The sequence below is a fragment of the Moschus berezovskii genome, chromosome 28 (assembly GCF_049115385.1).
Source record: "Moschus berezovskii isolate FMDL1 chromosome 28, NW_MosBer_1.0, whole genome shotgun sequence".
Taxonomy (NCBI): Eukaryota; Metazoa; Chordata; class Mammalia; order Artiodactyla; family Moschidae; genus Moschus; species Moschus berezovskii.
Genome location: NC_142487.1, coordinates 330,534 through 348,138, shown reverse-complemented (window position 1 = coordinate 348,138; position 17,605 = coordinate 330,534). Strand labels below are relative to the sequence as shown.

Genomic DNA, 17,605 nt, shown 5'->3' with positions numbered 1-17,605 from the left:
TATAAATACCGCTTTATTGAAGGAGTGATACACATTTTGAGCCTGAGTATTCACATCAAGGCCAAATATGTATGATTCTGAGGTGGGGATAGAAAAGTAAGTCTACAGCTTCTGATTGTGAAAGGAGTCTTATTTTGGCTCAGATCACAATGAATGAGTCAGAGGTGTTCTGAGAGATGTTTGACCTCATAAGGTCATAAAGACTCAAAAACTGAGTTCTTTGTTCTATACTATGTCTTCTATACCAGCAGTTCTCAAAGTGTGGCTCGGGGACCTCCAAGGGTCCCCTAGATCCTTGCGGGACTCTGTGAAGTCAAGACTATTTTCATAATAACATTAAAACACTGTTTGCCCTTTATGCTCTCATTATCTCATGAGTGTACAGTGGCATTTTCAAAGGGTTACTTGACATGTGAAGATATAATTTCTCGGACAGCAAACAGAATCACAAATTTGTGTATTTTCGTGTTTAAAATGTTTCTTGATTTCTAATATGGAAAATATCAATACATAATGTGAGTGTGCGCAGTGGCTAAGTTGTGTTGCACCCTTTGCAGCCCCATGGACTGGAGCCCACCAGGCTCCTCTGTCCATGGAATTCTCCAGGCAAGGATACGGGAGTGGCTTGCCATTTCCTACTCCTGGGGATCTTCCTGACCCAGGGATCGAACCCACTTCTCCTGCGCCCTCTGCATTGGCAGGTGGATTCTTTACCGTTAGCGCCACTTGGGAAGCCCCTCAGTATACAGTAACCCAGGTAAATCAAAGTGCTTTGTGGTCTTCAATGATTTTTAACTGTCAAGGCATCCTGCTATCGAAGAGGTAGAGAACCCCTGGTCTGTACACTAATAGGAAGACTGTACAGTGTACAGTCAATGAAACTCTAAAATATACTATGAAAGAAACCCGGAGTCCCAGAGAATGTGTTTAATTGCTTACTTTTGTCTGCTAGCCAGTGTGCCACATGTCACCACTGCAGAGGGTGGGGTTGTTTTAATGAAAGACACTGAAGTGACCACCAGGTCAGCAGTGGTGGTGTTGTTTAGTTACTAAGTCACAGCCCACTCTTTTGCAACCCTGTGGACTGTAGCCCACCAGGCTCCTCTGTCCGTGGATTTCCCAGGCAAGAAAACTGAAGTGGGTTGCCATTTCCTTCTCTGGGGGGGTCTTTCCGACAAGGGCTTGAACTTGCATCTCTTGCTTGGAAGGCAGATTCTTTACCACTGAACCACCTGGGAAGCCCACTCAGTTAGGGTTAGGGTTAGCATTAGAATTTACAAAAGTGAACTTGTTGCAAACTTTTCCCCAAGAACATTAGCAGGAAGCCAGTCTCTATAGAATCTCTACAACTTTGATTTTAAACTATTAGGAATTCTGCTTCACAGTTTACATATTAATTAACAGCATCATTAGGCATACTGGCCATATCCTTTAAAATCTTAACACAAGGGACTTCCCCTTCCATACATATTGCAATAAGAATAGTATGTTTTCCAATAGAAATGTAGGTTATTTTAATGAAATGTACTTTCAAATAATAGTCTAACTTGGTCTATCTTCTGTATTCAATGCACAAACATGTGACAGAATTCTTTTTTTTGAAATGATGGAAAGTGCTATAGCAACTTTAAGTTTGGTGCATTGACACATCATAACAGCTCAATGGCATCACCCATTCTTTCATATATTTTTTATCTTACGTCTTTATTTGCTATGTGTTCACTGATAGGATAAAAACTGAGATGTTATTGCTGCTGCTGCTAAGTCACTTCAGTCGTGTCCAACTCTGTGTGACCCCATAGACGGAAGCCCACCAGGCTCCTCCGTCCCTGGGATTCTCCAGGCAAGAACACTGGAGTGGGTTGCCATTTCCTTCTCCAATGTGTGAAAGTGGAAAGTGAAAAGTGAAAGTGAAGTCGCTCAGACGTGTCCGACCCTTAGCGACCCCACGGACTGCAGCCTACCAGGCTCCTCCATCCATGGGATTTTCTAGGCAATAGTACTGGAGTGGCTTGCCATTGCCTTCTCCGGAGATGTTATTAATAAACTATAAATTCCTTATTTTGATACACAATTCACATAAATATGGCTTCCCTACAGCCAAATGAGCTCTAAAGCTGCCCCGGGGTCCACAGCATGGGATGGGAGATGAAGAAGTAGGTGGAGCTTTGGGTCCCTTAGTCCTACCTCAACCATGTCACCCACATCAGACCCTCTTCTGGTTATTTAGGGAATTTGACACCAAAGGAAAAAACATCATCCTTACCCTATTTTAGTGTAAATAACTTTACAGTTAATAATAATCCTCACAATAATGAAATAACTGGATTCTAATTCATTCTCCTCCAAAGGCACCAACAAGATTTAATAAAAAAAAGTGTTACTCTTATATTATTCTATCTGAAAAATGAGGGTATATATTAGACCCATTTTTTCAGATGAAGAAGAAAAAAACATTTATTTTCCTTATAATAAGTGAAATTTCTGGGTTAGGATCCAGGTCTCTGACTGATACTAGCCTATTGTTAAGAATAATCAAATTGACCAAACATTTCTATTCTATTTTAGAGTTTATACCCCATATTCAGAGCTTTTATTTCATTTTACCTAACAACAGCCTTGTGAATGTTACATCTGTCTATCATTTCTTCACATCCGAGGTTCAGAAACATTATTGACAAGCACAAGGTCACACATTTTGCAAGATTCAAAGCTAACATCTTTGGGTGCCAAAATTTGTACCCAAAGGCTGCCACTAAATAATAATTATTCCATTCCGTTAAGTAGAAGAAACATACTGGACAAGAGTATAGCTTCTTGCCTCTCTTCCCTTCTCCCTTCCAATTTTAAGCCCCAGGACAACAATAACCTGGACATCCAGCCAGCTTGAAACCCAGTGGGAATAGAACATGAATAAAACAGGGTTTGGGAGAATGGGCCCTGATGAACGAGGTGAATGATCCCACAGTCCAATAAACCTGACCCTGCAGTCTATCACACTGGGTCAGAAGGTCCAATTATAGGTCTGTTCTAGTTCTTTTTATGATTGACAGCAGCCAGAGGCAAAATGACTTTGGAGTCTGTTAACCCAGCCTCTAATTTTCCCTTTGCCCCAATCCATACAAAGCATCATGGTGGCCCAGGGTGAGTGATACAGTGAATCCAGACTTAAAATGCCCTTGTTTCCTATAAGTAGAGCGACTGAGTTCAATGCCAGTCCTCCCCATGGGGACATTACCTGCAGCTCTGTTTGGAAGAAAAACTTCTGTGGACATTGTGTGCAGTCATAGATCTTGTCTTCTTGTCCATGGGCAGAGAAAATATGCTGCTGCAACTTGTTTGCTTGAACAAACACTGAAATGATAAAAGGAGAGTGAACTCGGGGTTATTTTCATTCCGAAACGCCCTCCGTCGATGGCTCCCTGTGAACAGCGGCAGAGAAATGGACTGAATGGAGCGCCTCCTGGGTGTGACCACTGCCAGGGTCCAGGGGGAGTGACGTCACACATGCTTAGGGTTGGGTCTCTGGCTTTGTTAAGATGCACTCTACCAAGCACCTAATTCAACACAAACAGCTCCAAAGTAAAGGTTTATCATGGCCCTGCTCCCCATAAATCTTTTAAAATGAAAACTGTCAAACGCACAGCACTGTCTGAACAGAAATGACTCTTATTTCTCAGCAACCCACAGGTTACAAAATCATAGATGCCAAAACCCAGTTTATTGTATTTGCCTAAAGTTACAGCTAGCAAACAGTTCTCTATTTAAATGTGTTAATGCTAAAAATGATATCCCACAGCTACTCTGGGGCACTGTCTATAAATGTGAAACAGAACGGCAGGTAAATTCTCTTTGGATACTTTAAGATCAACTCAGCCTACACACGGAATGCAAGGGTTTCAATAATATAAACATGTTCAATTTTAATGACTACAAAACAAGGCCCTAAGACTGTGTAACAGTTTACCTAGGAGACATACTATTAATAATTAAATTGTATATGCCAGAGGCAGTGTTTGGGTTGGGAGAACTGACTTCTGATGGATGCCTGGTGCACTGTGACCTAAAAAAGTTTGCATCTACAATATTAATCTGTATAGGCAAGGAAAGGATTTATTAAAGACATTGGCATTTGACTTTGACTCTATTCTAATCATTAAAATTATTCTAATTGCCAGCCAACCTAAAATACTAGAATATTGTTCTTGTGAGTCATACATTTTAATCATATTTCTCATTACTTTAAACATCTCTTGGATTTCTTCTTGCACTTAACATGCTTTATATTGGAAGAGGGTTTTTTTTTGTTTTGTTTTTTTCTAAAGTTACTTCAAGATACACAAAACAATTTAGGTCTGTCAGCGTAAGAAAAGCAGACCGTTCATGATTAATGCATTTTTGTCTTTTACCTACATCAACCCAAAGAGATGGGGTTTTGATACTGATTTACAATGAATCTCCTTCTAACGCAGCACATTTTATGAGGCTCCCGGCCATAACATGAAAGGGCTATTTTATTAGGGGTCTTAATCATGAAGAGATCTATGACCAGTCCTCCTTATGAAGACTTACTATGAACTTTTATAAAGAAGCCAGACTCCTGATGCATTGTATCTTTAGACAAATACTACGTTACAGTAAAAACATTATATATATATATTTTAAATAATAAGTTGGAGGAATCAAAAAATACTCCCCAAAGAAGGAGTGGCTGAATGGGATGCAACTACTGAATGAAGGCGCCTCACAGGCAAATGGTCAAGACAGAACCACCAACACAGTCTGGTAGTATTTAACTGGAACACGGCCTCTCGCTTTTGATTTAATCACAGGACAGAAATCTACAGGCTGACTGCAGTGAAGGTTAATAATCAATGCTTTGGAACTTTGCTCCACAAACCAAGAAGGCGGTTTTAAGAGAAGGATATATTTTTGTTTTGTTTTGCTTTTTCTGACAAATAAGAGGGGCACATAGCCTTAAGGGGTTTGAACAATGAGTCCAAGACACAGGCAAAATGATCACAAAAGATTTTCCAAAATAACTTTGTCACTGTTACAGGAGCAGCAGAAACGTGTGTGATCATATTTCAACCCCTATGGGCTTCAAATTACAGTTTCTGATTTACCTTGTTTTTGCTGCTGCTGCTGCTTCCGCTGAAAACTGTAATGTTACAGCATCTCATAAAAGTTTCTTCTTAAAAGTGTAAACATAATGTTGTTGTTCAGTCACTAAGTCATGTCCAACTCTTTGCAACCTTGTGGACTGCAGCCCACCAGACTCCTCTGTCCTCCACTATCTCTCCAAGTTTGCTCAGACTGATATTCACAGGAAATAAGACCTCATCTAATCTGTTTTTTAGTTCAAAGAATTGGGGGAGGGTTCTAATAATGACTTTAAATTTCGTATGGGGAAATGTTATAAAATTCTCTGTGTTTAAATAACAGACATGTGTTGACAACACGGCTGTACTTTTAGTCTCACGTCTTGCTATGAAAAAGCTCCCTTTGTCTCGCTAACCTTTTAACGTCGAGGGGAGAAAAGTGAACGGAACATGGATGTCATTTTAGAAACGGAAGAATGCAAACTTCTGAGAGAACTTAAAATGCCATTTGTTCATACTGACAGTTAACCTTCCTGACCGTCTGAGCCTTTAAAGTAGGCAGCAATCAATAATGCTAATCAGCAGAAATCAAACATCTTCTCCCTAAATTGAACCACAGTCAGATCTGTAAAAGGCCACAGCAGTGGGAAGTATGCCTTGGTAGGAAAGACATGATGTGGCCAAGAACCTCTCCCGAGTTTTCCAGAATCATCTTCCTACCTGTAAAGCAGACAGGACACTTGAAGGTACCGCCCATCCCTTCAAAGCTGTGCTCGATCAGGTGGCACTGGAGCTTGGCCGGGGAGTCGAAGGTTTGGCTGCAGAGTTTGCACTCGTGGTTCAGCCCTTCATCTGTTAAGGAAAGCACGTGAGCAGACAAGTTGACGCCCATCACATCTTTGACAGACTAGTGAGTTACCTATAACTCCGTACGGTAAACTCTTTCCAGCACCAAAAATCAATGATTAGTAGTATATATGGGTTCTGGTTAATTTCACATTATTTATGAATTTATATCAACTCAAAACATTCTGGAATTTAAAATCGAACGATAGTCACAAGGCAGGCTTTATCTTACGGCGGGGTATGTTAAGCTTTGAAAGTATAATTGGTAAGTCAATAATGAGGCATCTCCTTTCCTCTAACTAGTAAGATTTTATGTATGTTCAGTTGCTCAGTTGTGTCTGACTCTTTGCAACCCCATGGACTGTAGCCCACCAGGCTTCTCTGTCCATGGGGATTCTCCAGGCAAGAATACTGGAGTGGGTTGCCATTTCCTTCTCCAATAAAGATTTTATAGGCTGTGTATTTCCAAAGTTCTAAAACAAAGGGCCCATAGAAGAATGAACTACTTCCCCAGGCTTATCTTCTGGTTTATCAAGAAGATTCTAGAGCTTTCTATTGTTAACCACACTTTTTTTAGTGGTTTTCCCATTGACACATATTTTTCTACTTCTAAGATTTTCTGGCAATTTTGAAATATTATTAATGCTCATAGTGTTTTATAGGTGTTATTTTCCCAATTGGCGTGCCTAGCCTCCATATCTTCTCGTGCGTTGTTCCCTTTATTTTGTAAGACAGTCTCAATTTTACCCCCCAGATCTAGACTCTGCCTATATTTCTCCAAAGGCACTTTGATGAGTTCCAGGCTCACTTTTGACTAGTCCTGGAGTTTTCTTTGATAGCTTAGAAACAAGATGGTAGAAAAATAATTCAATGTAACAACAATTATTATATAAAATGAAAAGTTTGTGTTGTAAATAGAAAACATCATTTGTATATTTTTTTCATCAAAATATTTATGAAATTATGCATTTAAGGATTATTCTAACTTGTTTCAATTTTCAGTTATAAGAAATGAAAACCAGAAGCATGAGAATGAACAACCCATCGCTTTGGTGCCTACTGTTTTCCAGAAACTGTTGTTCTAAGACAGAATTCATTGAGTTTAACAACAACAGCTACTCTTATTCCCCTTTTAGAGATGAGAAAAATGATGCTCAGAGAGTTGAACTGACTTTGCTCTGAGACACAGGACCGGTTCTCGGTGGAACCAGAACTTAAACCCAGGCAGCCTGGCCTCAGGGTCCATGATTTTAGCAGATATACTATGTCAGAAACCAATTACTCCCAAGACTCTTATCAGGAAAAGTAAGGGCTAAGAGGCTTCAGTTTAACCTGAAATGGTATCAAGTTATACTTTTATCTTCTCTTATTTGCAGTGATTAGAAATGCTACTAAGGAATATCTGTGTCAGACAGTCTAGGTCAAGGGAATGAAAAATACATTTCCACCATAGGGGTAATGAGTCTACACTCCAAAGTTGCTTCCTTTGAGTCAACACAAGAGGCATGCAGAAATCCTTCACCAGTTGATATTACTGGCAACATAAAGGCCCAATTACAAAGTGAATTATTATTAGCTAACTAGGAGTAAAATCACTCTATTTGTATTCCTAATCTTTCTTCTCACACAAGTATGAGTCTTTAGAAGCAGAGGATTGGAATTTGTAAAAAGAGAAGCAAAGCACTAATTAAGCCACCCAGTACTGTCTACATTTCACAGGAGATAAAAACCTACTCTGTATTTGGGTGGCACAGTAAATTCCTTGATTATAATTATGTAAGAGGGAGTTTAATTGTGCATACTGACATGACAAGGGGTTATACAAAAAGCTTTAGGGATTATATAAGATCAAGGGTTTTTCATCTGTTCCTTTCTCTCTCTCGTTTTTAAAATCCTAAAGCACCAAAATTTTTCTAAATTTTGGATATTTAGTACTATAAGAAACACTGTTTATTGTAGAGAATTGGGTCAGTAAGTTAACCGTCAGAAATACTTGCCAGATTTCAATGTTTTCTATTTCCTCAATGCTGTGTACCTTTCTTATGATAGTAAGAAGGTAACTAAGAGTTCTAATTTCATCCTTAAATTATGTGTTTTGCACAAGAACCAAGATGTGGTCTGTGAGTCTGAGGACGTATACACACTTGTTCCAGAATTCTTGAACTTGCAGCATTTGTTGAGGAAAATATATAGGCCTGGGGCTTCTCAGGTGGTGCAAGTGATACAGAAACTGCCTGCCAGTGCCGAAGACAGAAGAGAAGAGGATTCGATCCCTGGTTTGGGAAGATCCCCTGGATGAAGAAATGGCAACCCACTCCAGTATTCTTGCCTGGAGAATCCCATGGACAGAGGAGCCTGGTGGCTACAGTCCACGGGGTCACAAAGAGTCGGACACGACTGAAGGGACTTAGCACGCATGCACACGTATGTAGGCCTGATGAGTTCTCTTTGTAGTTTAAAAGCACATTATAATATTTAAAAAAATGTTGGCAGTTCTATCTGCCTTTTTTTTCGAAGTTACCTAGAGGTCTTTTCCAACAAATAACTTGTCCTAGTTATTTGAGTAGGAGAGAAAATATATCTGAATTATTACACAGCAAATGACAAGCAGAAGCCAGGCTGCTCCAATTTAGACATCAGACATGCCCACCCATTTATCCTGCCGTTGTTAACTTCTCTGCTCATTTCCCATTTTCACACTTACTTATCATCACAGGGTCAAATGATGATGAATGAGAGAAAGAGCGGAGAACCCAGAACATTTTTATAACTGGTTGGCATAATTCATTCTCTACTTTTAAAACCTGAAGTAGGGGGAGAGAGGCTAATGGGCAACTAATTAAACTTATTTATAATAAGAATTTCAAAAGTTTACACTTAAGTCTCTGTTTAACTCTGCTATCATCCTACATGTGCACAGTATGGCTAAGGGCAGTGTCAATTTTCAAAGAATTTCGAAAACACTCTCAGTCCTGGGGGATCAAGCTGAGCTAAGCTCTGTTTCCTTTCAAAACGGAACCTCTCTCCTTCCTTCTTCCTGTCTGGTAGGTCCTTAAGAACAGTACAGAGTAACCATGGTTTCCATTAAAAGTCCATGCTCATGAAGGGCCGCCATCAACACCTCCAACTTCAGGTCAATTTAAGTCTTAGACTCTCACCTTGTTTCCTAAAGATGACAAAAGCTTAAACAATTCAATTGGGGTAACCATTTCTGCTCTCAGGAAAGGTAGCAGCTGACAGTAATTGGATAATACAGTCTGACTCATTTATTAAAAAGAGATTCTGAGTCAGCTGATTTAATAACCATTACAATATTCCATTAAGAACATAATAGGCTAGAGCAGCCCTATATTTTTATTAAGAGTGATAGGGGGCATCTATTGAAGAAACTTCTGGATTTTTCTTCCTCTTTTTTTTTTTTTTTACTTATCTATATTCTTCAGATTTTCTATAATAAGCATAATTTACCTTTATAGGTTACTTTGAAAATTAAAGAATAAAAACACTATCTCTTCTATGTGCATGCTATGTCGCTTCAGTGGTGTCTGACTCTTTGCTATGGACCACAGTCTACCAAGCTCCTCTGTCCATGGGATTCTCCAGCAAAACTACTGGAGTAGGTTGCCATGCCTTCCTCCAGGGGATCTTCCCAACCCAGGGATTGAACCCACATCTCTTAACATCTGCTGCATTGGCAAGTTGGTTCTTTACCACTAGCGCCACCTGGGGAGCCCAATCTCTTCTACACCTTACTAATAAAGATTGATTACAACCCTGAAATTTTAAATGCCAAAAAGAAAATGAGCGATATTATGAAGTATAGGAAAACTCCAATTCTGAACATTAGACTGAGAAGTATTCCAACCAAATACACGTGAAAGCACAAATAAGCACATGTAAAGAGAGACAAAAACATCACTATGCATATTATCAACTGAATGAAAAGAATATGGAGCTTTCAATATAAACCCAAACCTTTTCAGAACAAACAGAAAACGCCCCTCTCTTGTATCCTGGTGCAAGGGGGCATGCATGCCACCAGGACTGTGGATCTGATGTCAGAAAAGGCAAGAGTGAAGCTCTTACCACTGAGAACGTGTTGGCAGCCAGCAACTTCCTGTCCTGGTCAACTGCTTTAAAGCATGATCAAAGACGGTTTGGGTGTAACTGAGAAATCATTTCACATGTATATAAAGTTCAGCTAAAATAATTATTTCCATTTGTTAATCTCCATTTAAATGTGAACATAAATGTAAACAGGAATCAAGCCTACATAGAAGAGACTGATGCGAATGTAAATATTTACTCCAGTATTAAATGTTGCAAAGGAAAGAATCTGAATACATAATTGCAATGCAACCTCATTGCCTTTAGTAGGGAACGTGATAATCATTTACTATAATCATGTGCCCCAACAACAAAATCTGTTCCTCGAAGGCCAGTTCAAAGGGGAATGATAATTTCTCTCTCTCCAATTTATAAAACCTGGACAAACACAACTATTAATCAGCCAGATTTGTAACAGAAAAAAATAAGAGCTACCATTCAAGCACAACCCAGGTTATAAGCTCCAACACGGCAATTGTTAGCGGAGCACAAGACACTGACATTTCAATACAAGCTTTCAACAAGAGAAGCCCTTTAAGCAGCCTCCAGACTGTGTGTCCCATGTTTATACTCCTTTTCCTTCAATAAAAACAAAAATCTAGAGCAGCTACAAGCAAATGTTCAGTGGTTGACTTACATGCAGCTGTTATCCCAGGAATCACTGGGGGACTCCTAATATTGTCTGATCAACACTGCAGCCATTACTGAGGACCAATTTGTAACGGTTTATAAGTAGAACTCCTTCTCCCGTTTACCCTGGAGACTGGCCAGAAGGGTCCTCCAGCCTCTTTCACTGCATAAATCTACAGGCTAAAGTCCAAGGCGAGAAACCCCTCCTGGTACCTCATCACGTGGCATGGGGCCATCCTTGAAAAGCTCTGATCTGAGTGAGAGTAAACTCTGCCCTTGGAATCCAAACAGAGGAATCAAATGCCCTGCAGTTGCAATTTTTCCAGTTAGACTGTGTATACCACCGCATCCTTCTCTATATTTTTAAATCCAAGAAAACTGCCCTAAACCAATTCCCAACCCCCAACCCTTATACTTTGGCTTCTCCTCTTCCCTGAGTTAATTTCCAAGCACACATTTATAAGCTAGGGGTCTGAGGAGTAACAAAGAAAAGCCACACATGACAAAACTCACCCCTCGGCTACGCTGGCTCACCCTAGGAACCAGGAGTAGAAAAATAGGCTGACTGTACTGTAATTTGCCATGCACACAGCCATCACATCTTTCTAGGCCCACAGCGCTCAGGTCACTGTAATTTGTTGTGTTATATACAGTACATATTTCACAATAGTAACACAAACACACTGAAGTGCTAATCTGGCAATGGGGAATATTACTCAGCCCTCAAAGTCGGCCACTAGATCAGTCATCACGCCCCCAAAGTAAGGCAGCATTTGAGAGTACCAAATATAATATGAACCCTTTCTTTACTCTGGGCTTCCCTGGTGGCTCAGATGATAAAGAATCTGCCTGCAATGCAGGTGACCCAGGTCCTGTCACTGGGTTGGGAAGATCCCCTGTAGAAGGGCATGGCAACCCACTCCAGCATTTTTGCCTGGGAAATCCCATGGACAGGAGAGCCTGGTGGGCTACAGTCCATGGAGTCGCAAAGAGTTGGACACGACTGAGCAACTAACACTTAACACTTGCCTGACCCTAGTTAAAAAGTTCTACCCTATTCTTTTGAACAATTCAACATGAAAATGAATGCTGCCTGAAGACTGTCACAGCAATTTCTTGGATTTTTCTCAACGGTAGTATGAGAATGTCTGGCTTGTATTTCTATGCCACACAAGAGAGGAATATGCGATACAAACAAGAGACTCCCATTAAGACAGGACGGGCACTGGGAATCCTGAGAGTAACTGAGTTATTTGAGTAATCGGGTACCTCGGCTTTGACTATCCATGCACAAAATGCCTAACCCTTAAGTACATCAAGAAAAGCCAAATGATAAACATCCCTTGTGTCCCAGTGAGAATCATTTTCCCCAAGATCATATCTCTTTCTTTATTTTGGCTAGGCTGTGCAGCATGAGGGATCTCAATTCCTCGACCAGGGATCGAACTGATGCTCCCTGCCTTGGGGACGTGGAGTCTTAACCACTGGACTGCTAGGCAAGTCCCTCAGCCAGAGTCTTATTTCAAGGACACCTACAAGGTGCAGGCCTGCACTGAACTCAGTTAGTACCTGCTTTTGGCCAACAGTCTAAAGGCTGTGATGCCCTTGGACTTATAAGCAAAGCCACTGATAACTGACACCGCTATTTCCTGTCTTGAACTTCTCATTATCAGCAGGACTGGAGTAGGAAATGATTCAGCTGGGGTCGGCTGCATTGTACCCAGCAGATTTTAAAGAGCCCAGGGGCTGCCTCGAGCCCCATAAACATCAGCAGCTTGGAAACTAGCAGGAGGTCCAGGTGGGTGGGCATGGGAGAGGTAGGAAGTGGGATTTCAGATGCTCTGAGAGGCAATATCGTCCAATTTCTTGGCTATTATTATCGGTTGTGGATAGCAGTTATTAGAATATTCTCATGTAGGAGAAAACCCTGGAATGCTCTTCAAACAAGAAACAATAAAACAAACAACGCACTAGAAAGGTGGCTTCCCTTCAGCTGTGGGGACTCGGCAGTGACATTCTGGCTTGAGTTTGGGATCAGGGCAAAGCACGCAGACTAAACACACCCTTCCGACCCGATTTCACCTCCAGGTCTGCATCCTTTTCTTTACTTTTCTAATCTAAACACAGGCCCTGTAGCTGAAGGCCCAGAGTGTGTATGACACAGTGCCAGCAAGTAGCTTTAAAAGCAAAGGTTTGGGGCTCAAATGTTTTTATTAAAAAAAAAACAAAAAACAGAAAACAAACATCAGTTTTGGGTAAGACACTGATAAAATCACTTTGAGCTCCTCCTCACACTACTCCCCAAACAAAAGACACTCTTAAGTAAGGAAAGAAGAAAGAGCATGTACTTCTTAGTAACAACACTGTTAGCTCTGACAAAGCAAGAGTGAGAAAGGGGTGGGAATGAAGATGCTGACCCACTAAGTCTGGAATAGAACCTCTAGTGCTGCTTAGAAACTAGGGTTGCTTTAAAAATTATTAACTCATATAAAGCTTTGACTTCACTATATGTCATCGTGTTCCACTGAAAGGCATCCGGTTTATCTGAACAGGCCATTTCCCCCTTATCTGTGTTCGCTTAAAAGTAACCCTTTCTCTCTCACAAAGTTTTCATCACCCGATCATTCGTGCTCTCCTGCTCTCTCAGTTCAGTTCCGTTCAGTGGCTCAGTCGTGTCCCTCTTTGCGACCTCATGGACTGCAGCACTAAGTTTCTGGGCACACAAGATAGTCTAAAAACATCCACTTCTGCATCACGTAATAATTAGACATACAATGGTGACTCAGTGGTAAAGAATCCACCTGCCAGTGCAGAAGACAGGGGTTCGATCACTGGTCCGGGAAGATCCCCTGAAGTAGGAAAATGGCAACCCACTCCAGTATGCTTGCCTAGGAAATCCCATGGACAAAGGAGCCTGGGGGGCTATTGTCCATGGGGTTGCAAAGAGTCAGCCACTAAAACAACAACAGAATGATTGGAAATGGCATGCTCCCAATTTCTCAATTCAGCTCTTGCCTCTCCTATTAAAGAGAGGCAGGTGTCAACCCCAGACATCTTAGTACCAAGACAGTGCCAAGAACTTTGGGGTTATTCATCAGTTCATGCTACAAGGCAAGTTTCAGGAGGGCAAGGGCACTGTCTGTTTTGTATTAATGCTTGCCAAACACCTAGAATTGTGCATGGCTCAAAGTTGAGACTCAATGAATATTTATTGACTCTATGGCAAATATATACTTAGCTGCTCCTACATCTAATTTCACCTGAACAAAATGGAGAGACTAACACCAAAACAATGTTCATTCATCACTTGAGTTTTAAAAGTTTGCTCCTTTCCCTAATACATTAAAAGCCTTTGCAACGTGACACATTTAGGCTAGCCAAATTCACCTTATGTTGCTTGCCTTCATTATTTTTTGAAATAAGATTAAAACATTCTGGCAAATTAAGCATTAACAAAATAACTATCTTATTTGCCAACTTATGTCTGGCAGGAAACTGATGAATCAAACCTATCCCTTATTTCAAGAAGGAGAATGCTATTCTGCATTCAATATTTCTGAAATACTGAAACAGAGAACCATGTGAAAGAAGGGATAATTACCTTCTATTTGTCTCAAATCACCAAGGAGTCTCTACAGCAGACATCTGTGACCCCACAGTTCATGTTTTAAGCAACTTTTATTACTAGTTTTGTATTCTTATATTACAAAGCTCTATTCTTTCAACTCACTGGTTAAGTCAGATATATGCATTTATTACCCTCTTTGCTTGAAATTTCTCCTGTTTGATATGAAATACCTACTGTTAATGCCCTCACATCTGGGACTCACTGGGAGAAGTACAGGTATATCTACCTTCAAGCACTGTACAAAAACATTAAATTGGTAAAATCAAAAGAGGACAGTTCATGCAGCATGGACTAAGTGTAACCTGCTTTAAAGTTAAATCTGCTGGGAAAGCATCTTGGAGAGGTGAGATGGTACAACTATCAATATGAATTCCACACGGCAGAGGGCTAGCCCTGCCCCAGACACAGTCCTCATCAGCTGTCTTTCTGTGCCCAGTTGATGGCAAGGGGCTTCTTTTTTTAAAACCTTCTTCTTGGCATAAGGCCACTGGTTCTCTGAATGAGAAAGTCTTTCCAACACCAAAAACCTGTCTATTCTTGCTAGAAGGGATAGGTTGCTATTGTTGATGATTTAAAAACAAAACAAACAGAAATTCCCAAATCAAAGCAAAGAAAGAAGTTCGCCAGCTTCAGTAAGTATTACAGATTCCAACAAGCATGGGTTTTTTTTAGTGCCGACAGGTTTAAGACAAGAAACTAGCCAGGCAACTTCCCTGGCGGTCCAGTGGTTAAGACTCAGTGCCCCCAGTGTAGGGAACATGGGTTCAATCCCTGGTCAGGGAACTAAGCCCCCATATGCCCCATGGCATGGCCTAAAAATAAATAAAAATAACTATAGAAATGCCACGAAAAAAGATAATAAAGACAGAAAACGCAAGTAGATACTTGAATAAACATTAAAAAAAGAAAAAAGAAACTAGCCAGGCAATTCCAAAGCAAATTATTTTTCCAAGAAACATACGTTTGATGACTTACGGAAAAGATGACATCTTTATTCCTCAACCATGGTGTTTAGAAACAGGATTCAACACCAAAGCTTAAGTCAAATCTTATGGAGCATGACAGTCTAAATGGGGCCAGAATCCCTCAGATTTCCAAAGGGCCGTCCCCTGCCCCTTTGACTGTGGCTGTGCTAAGGAAGTCTGAAGCGGCAATGCAAAGATTGCAATAATGCTCGTTATTTGCAAATGATTCACATTTTTATTGTTCTATTGGTGTGACCTTAGAAACTTGGCCTTGAAAAATTAAAAAAAAAAAAGATAATGGCACCATAAATGCAATAAGAGTTCTAAAAACAGTTTGTTGGAAATGTGCTGTGAACCTGAATTCTCCTAATCAGACGATGCCACCCCTTAGAGAAATTTTCCTGTGCATTATTAAAGTGATATACTGCACTCCTAGTTAGAGCTCCATAACCTTTAAATTGCCCAATTGTAATTAAGGCCACTAGTTTTATTTAGGAAGGTTCAAGGAGGCTCCATTTAAGTTGGCTTAACTAGTGTGAATTTAATGTCATGCTGCCAGAAGGCAGAGGAGCTCGCTGGCCTGGCTGTTCTGTGGCACATGTGGTTGTGGGGTCATGAATTCTAAATTAAGCCCAGATTTAAAGAACCTACAGATACCGGAAGTAGCTGGGTGTGTGCAAGTAAGCATGCCCGCGTTTGCCTGCACGTATCATTCAATCATTCATTCCATGGCAGCTTCCTCATTTGGGAATCTAAACACATCTGATTACTTATAGTGAAGGTGAAGGGGGTTAAAGTTACTGTTAAAGGCATAGTGATCACTTTCATCGCAAGGTGAGGCCTAAGCCCATGGCCAATCTGCATTAACGATTTTAAATAAAGTAGTTTATTTACTTGCAAATTTGTAGGAAATCACAATCCACTCCAGTATTCTTGCCTGGAAAACCCCATGGACAGAGAAGCCTGGCGGGTGATAGTCCACGGGGTTGCAAAGAATCAGACCTGAGTGTACACACACAGTTATGTTATCGTCTACTATGAGATGATAGCTCTCTAAATGGATTTTCTTTTCAAATAGCTAAAAAAAATTATACAGTAGATCAACTATACATTAGTCAACAATGATCAAGTGATAAAAAATAAAATGTGCATATAACAAAGTTGTAAAGGCAGGAATGTTATTTGCATTATAAAAGAAATTTGAAGAAGGCAAATGTACAGTTGGGTATTTGAGGAGGAAATAAAGTGAACAATTTGGACAGGCCACTCAGTGGAGCGCTGAAAATAATATATGAACTTCACCAAAAGGGCAGCATATCAAGGACTGAAAACAAAAGATAAGAGAGAATGGAGGTCCTCAGTACAGAGACGAGCGGAAGCAAAGGGCAGCAGCAGAAAGAAAACACCTAAGGATTTGACCTATGTTCAAAATTCTACTGGATGTGAGCTCGAAAACATTCATCTCTGGATAGAATGCTGGCAATCTTCTGTGGCTCCAACGGCAATAATGATAAATGAATTTCTTTACAGCCAAGTGGCTCCAACAGCCAACTCTGTTACCACTATGTAATTAATAACAATAAACAATTAAAGAGAACAGCGGGCTACAACTATAAGGTGTCAAAATATATTAGCAAAGGAAAAAAAAAACTGCAACACGCTTAAAGAAAAATAAATGTGCACGGTGTGAATCTATGTAGTTTCTTCTTCCACGCTCTGTTTTAGATAAAGCTTTTCATGCTTGAAGAAAAATAGAGGATGGCATAAAACTACTGTAAGGTGATTAACATCCCTCCAAAAGCAAATAATACTCCCAGTGCTCACAGAAATCAGAAAAGTGATATGGAAACATGATTGTGAAGGCACGGGAGAGCTGGCTGACCCCAGTTTGGTGTTCTCCTTTTCCTAAGAAATATTCTAATAAATACTTCCCCAAACTATATTTGTTGACTCATATGTTTTCAAATATCCCAGAACATTGCATTCTTTTCTTTTTCATGTAAAATCGAGAAGCAATAAACTAGGGCTGTGTAGGCAAAGGACCGAGTGAACGTGTGCGTGCACGCTAAGTTGCATCACTTGTGTCCGAGTCTTTGCGACCCTACGGACTGTAGCCCGCCAGGCTCCTCTGCCCATGGGACTCTCCAGGCAAGAATACTGGAGTGGGTTGCCACTCCCTTCTCCAGGGGATCTTCCTGACCCAGGGATCAAACCCACATCTCTTACAACTTATGCACCGGCAGGCTTCTTTATCACTCATGCTACCTGGGAAGCCCTGGGTGAACGTTATTTATTTGGCTAAATGCTGGAATGTTTGCTAGAGGTTA

At 40.5% G+C, this 17,605-nt stretch overlaps 1 protein-coding gene across 4 annotated transcripts in view; it reads right to left on the bottom strand.

Moving 5' to 3' along the window:
* The window catches only part of ZNF521 (zinc finger protein 521), a 317,351-nt gene that overhangs the window by 27,876 nt on the left and 271,870 nt on the right, over positions 1-17,605 (bottom strand). For all 4 annotated transcript variants that reach the window (XM_055417071.2, XM_055417067.2, XM_055417068.2 and 1 more), the window contains 2 exons: positions 5,823-5,954; positions 3,239-3,354 (listed from right to left, as the gene is read on the bottom strand). In XM_055417071.2, coding sequence (XP_055273046.2) covers positions 3,239-3,354; positions 5,823-5,954 — 248 coding nt within the window. The remainder of the gene's footprint in view (positions 1-3,238; positions 3,355-5,822; positions 5,955-17,605) is intronic.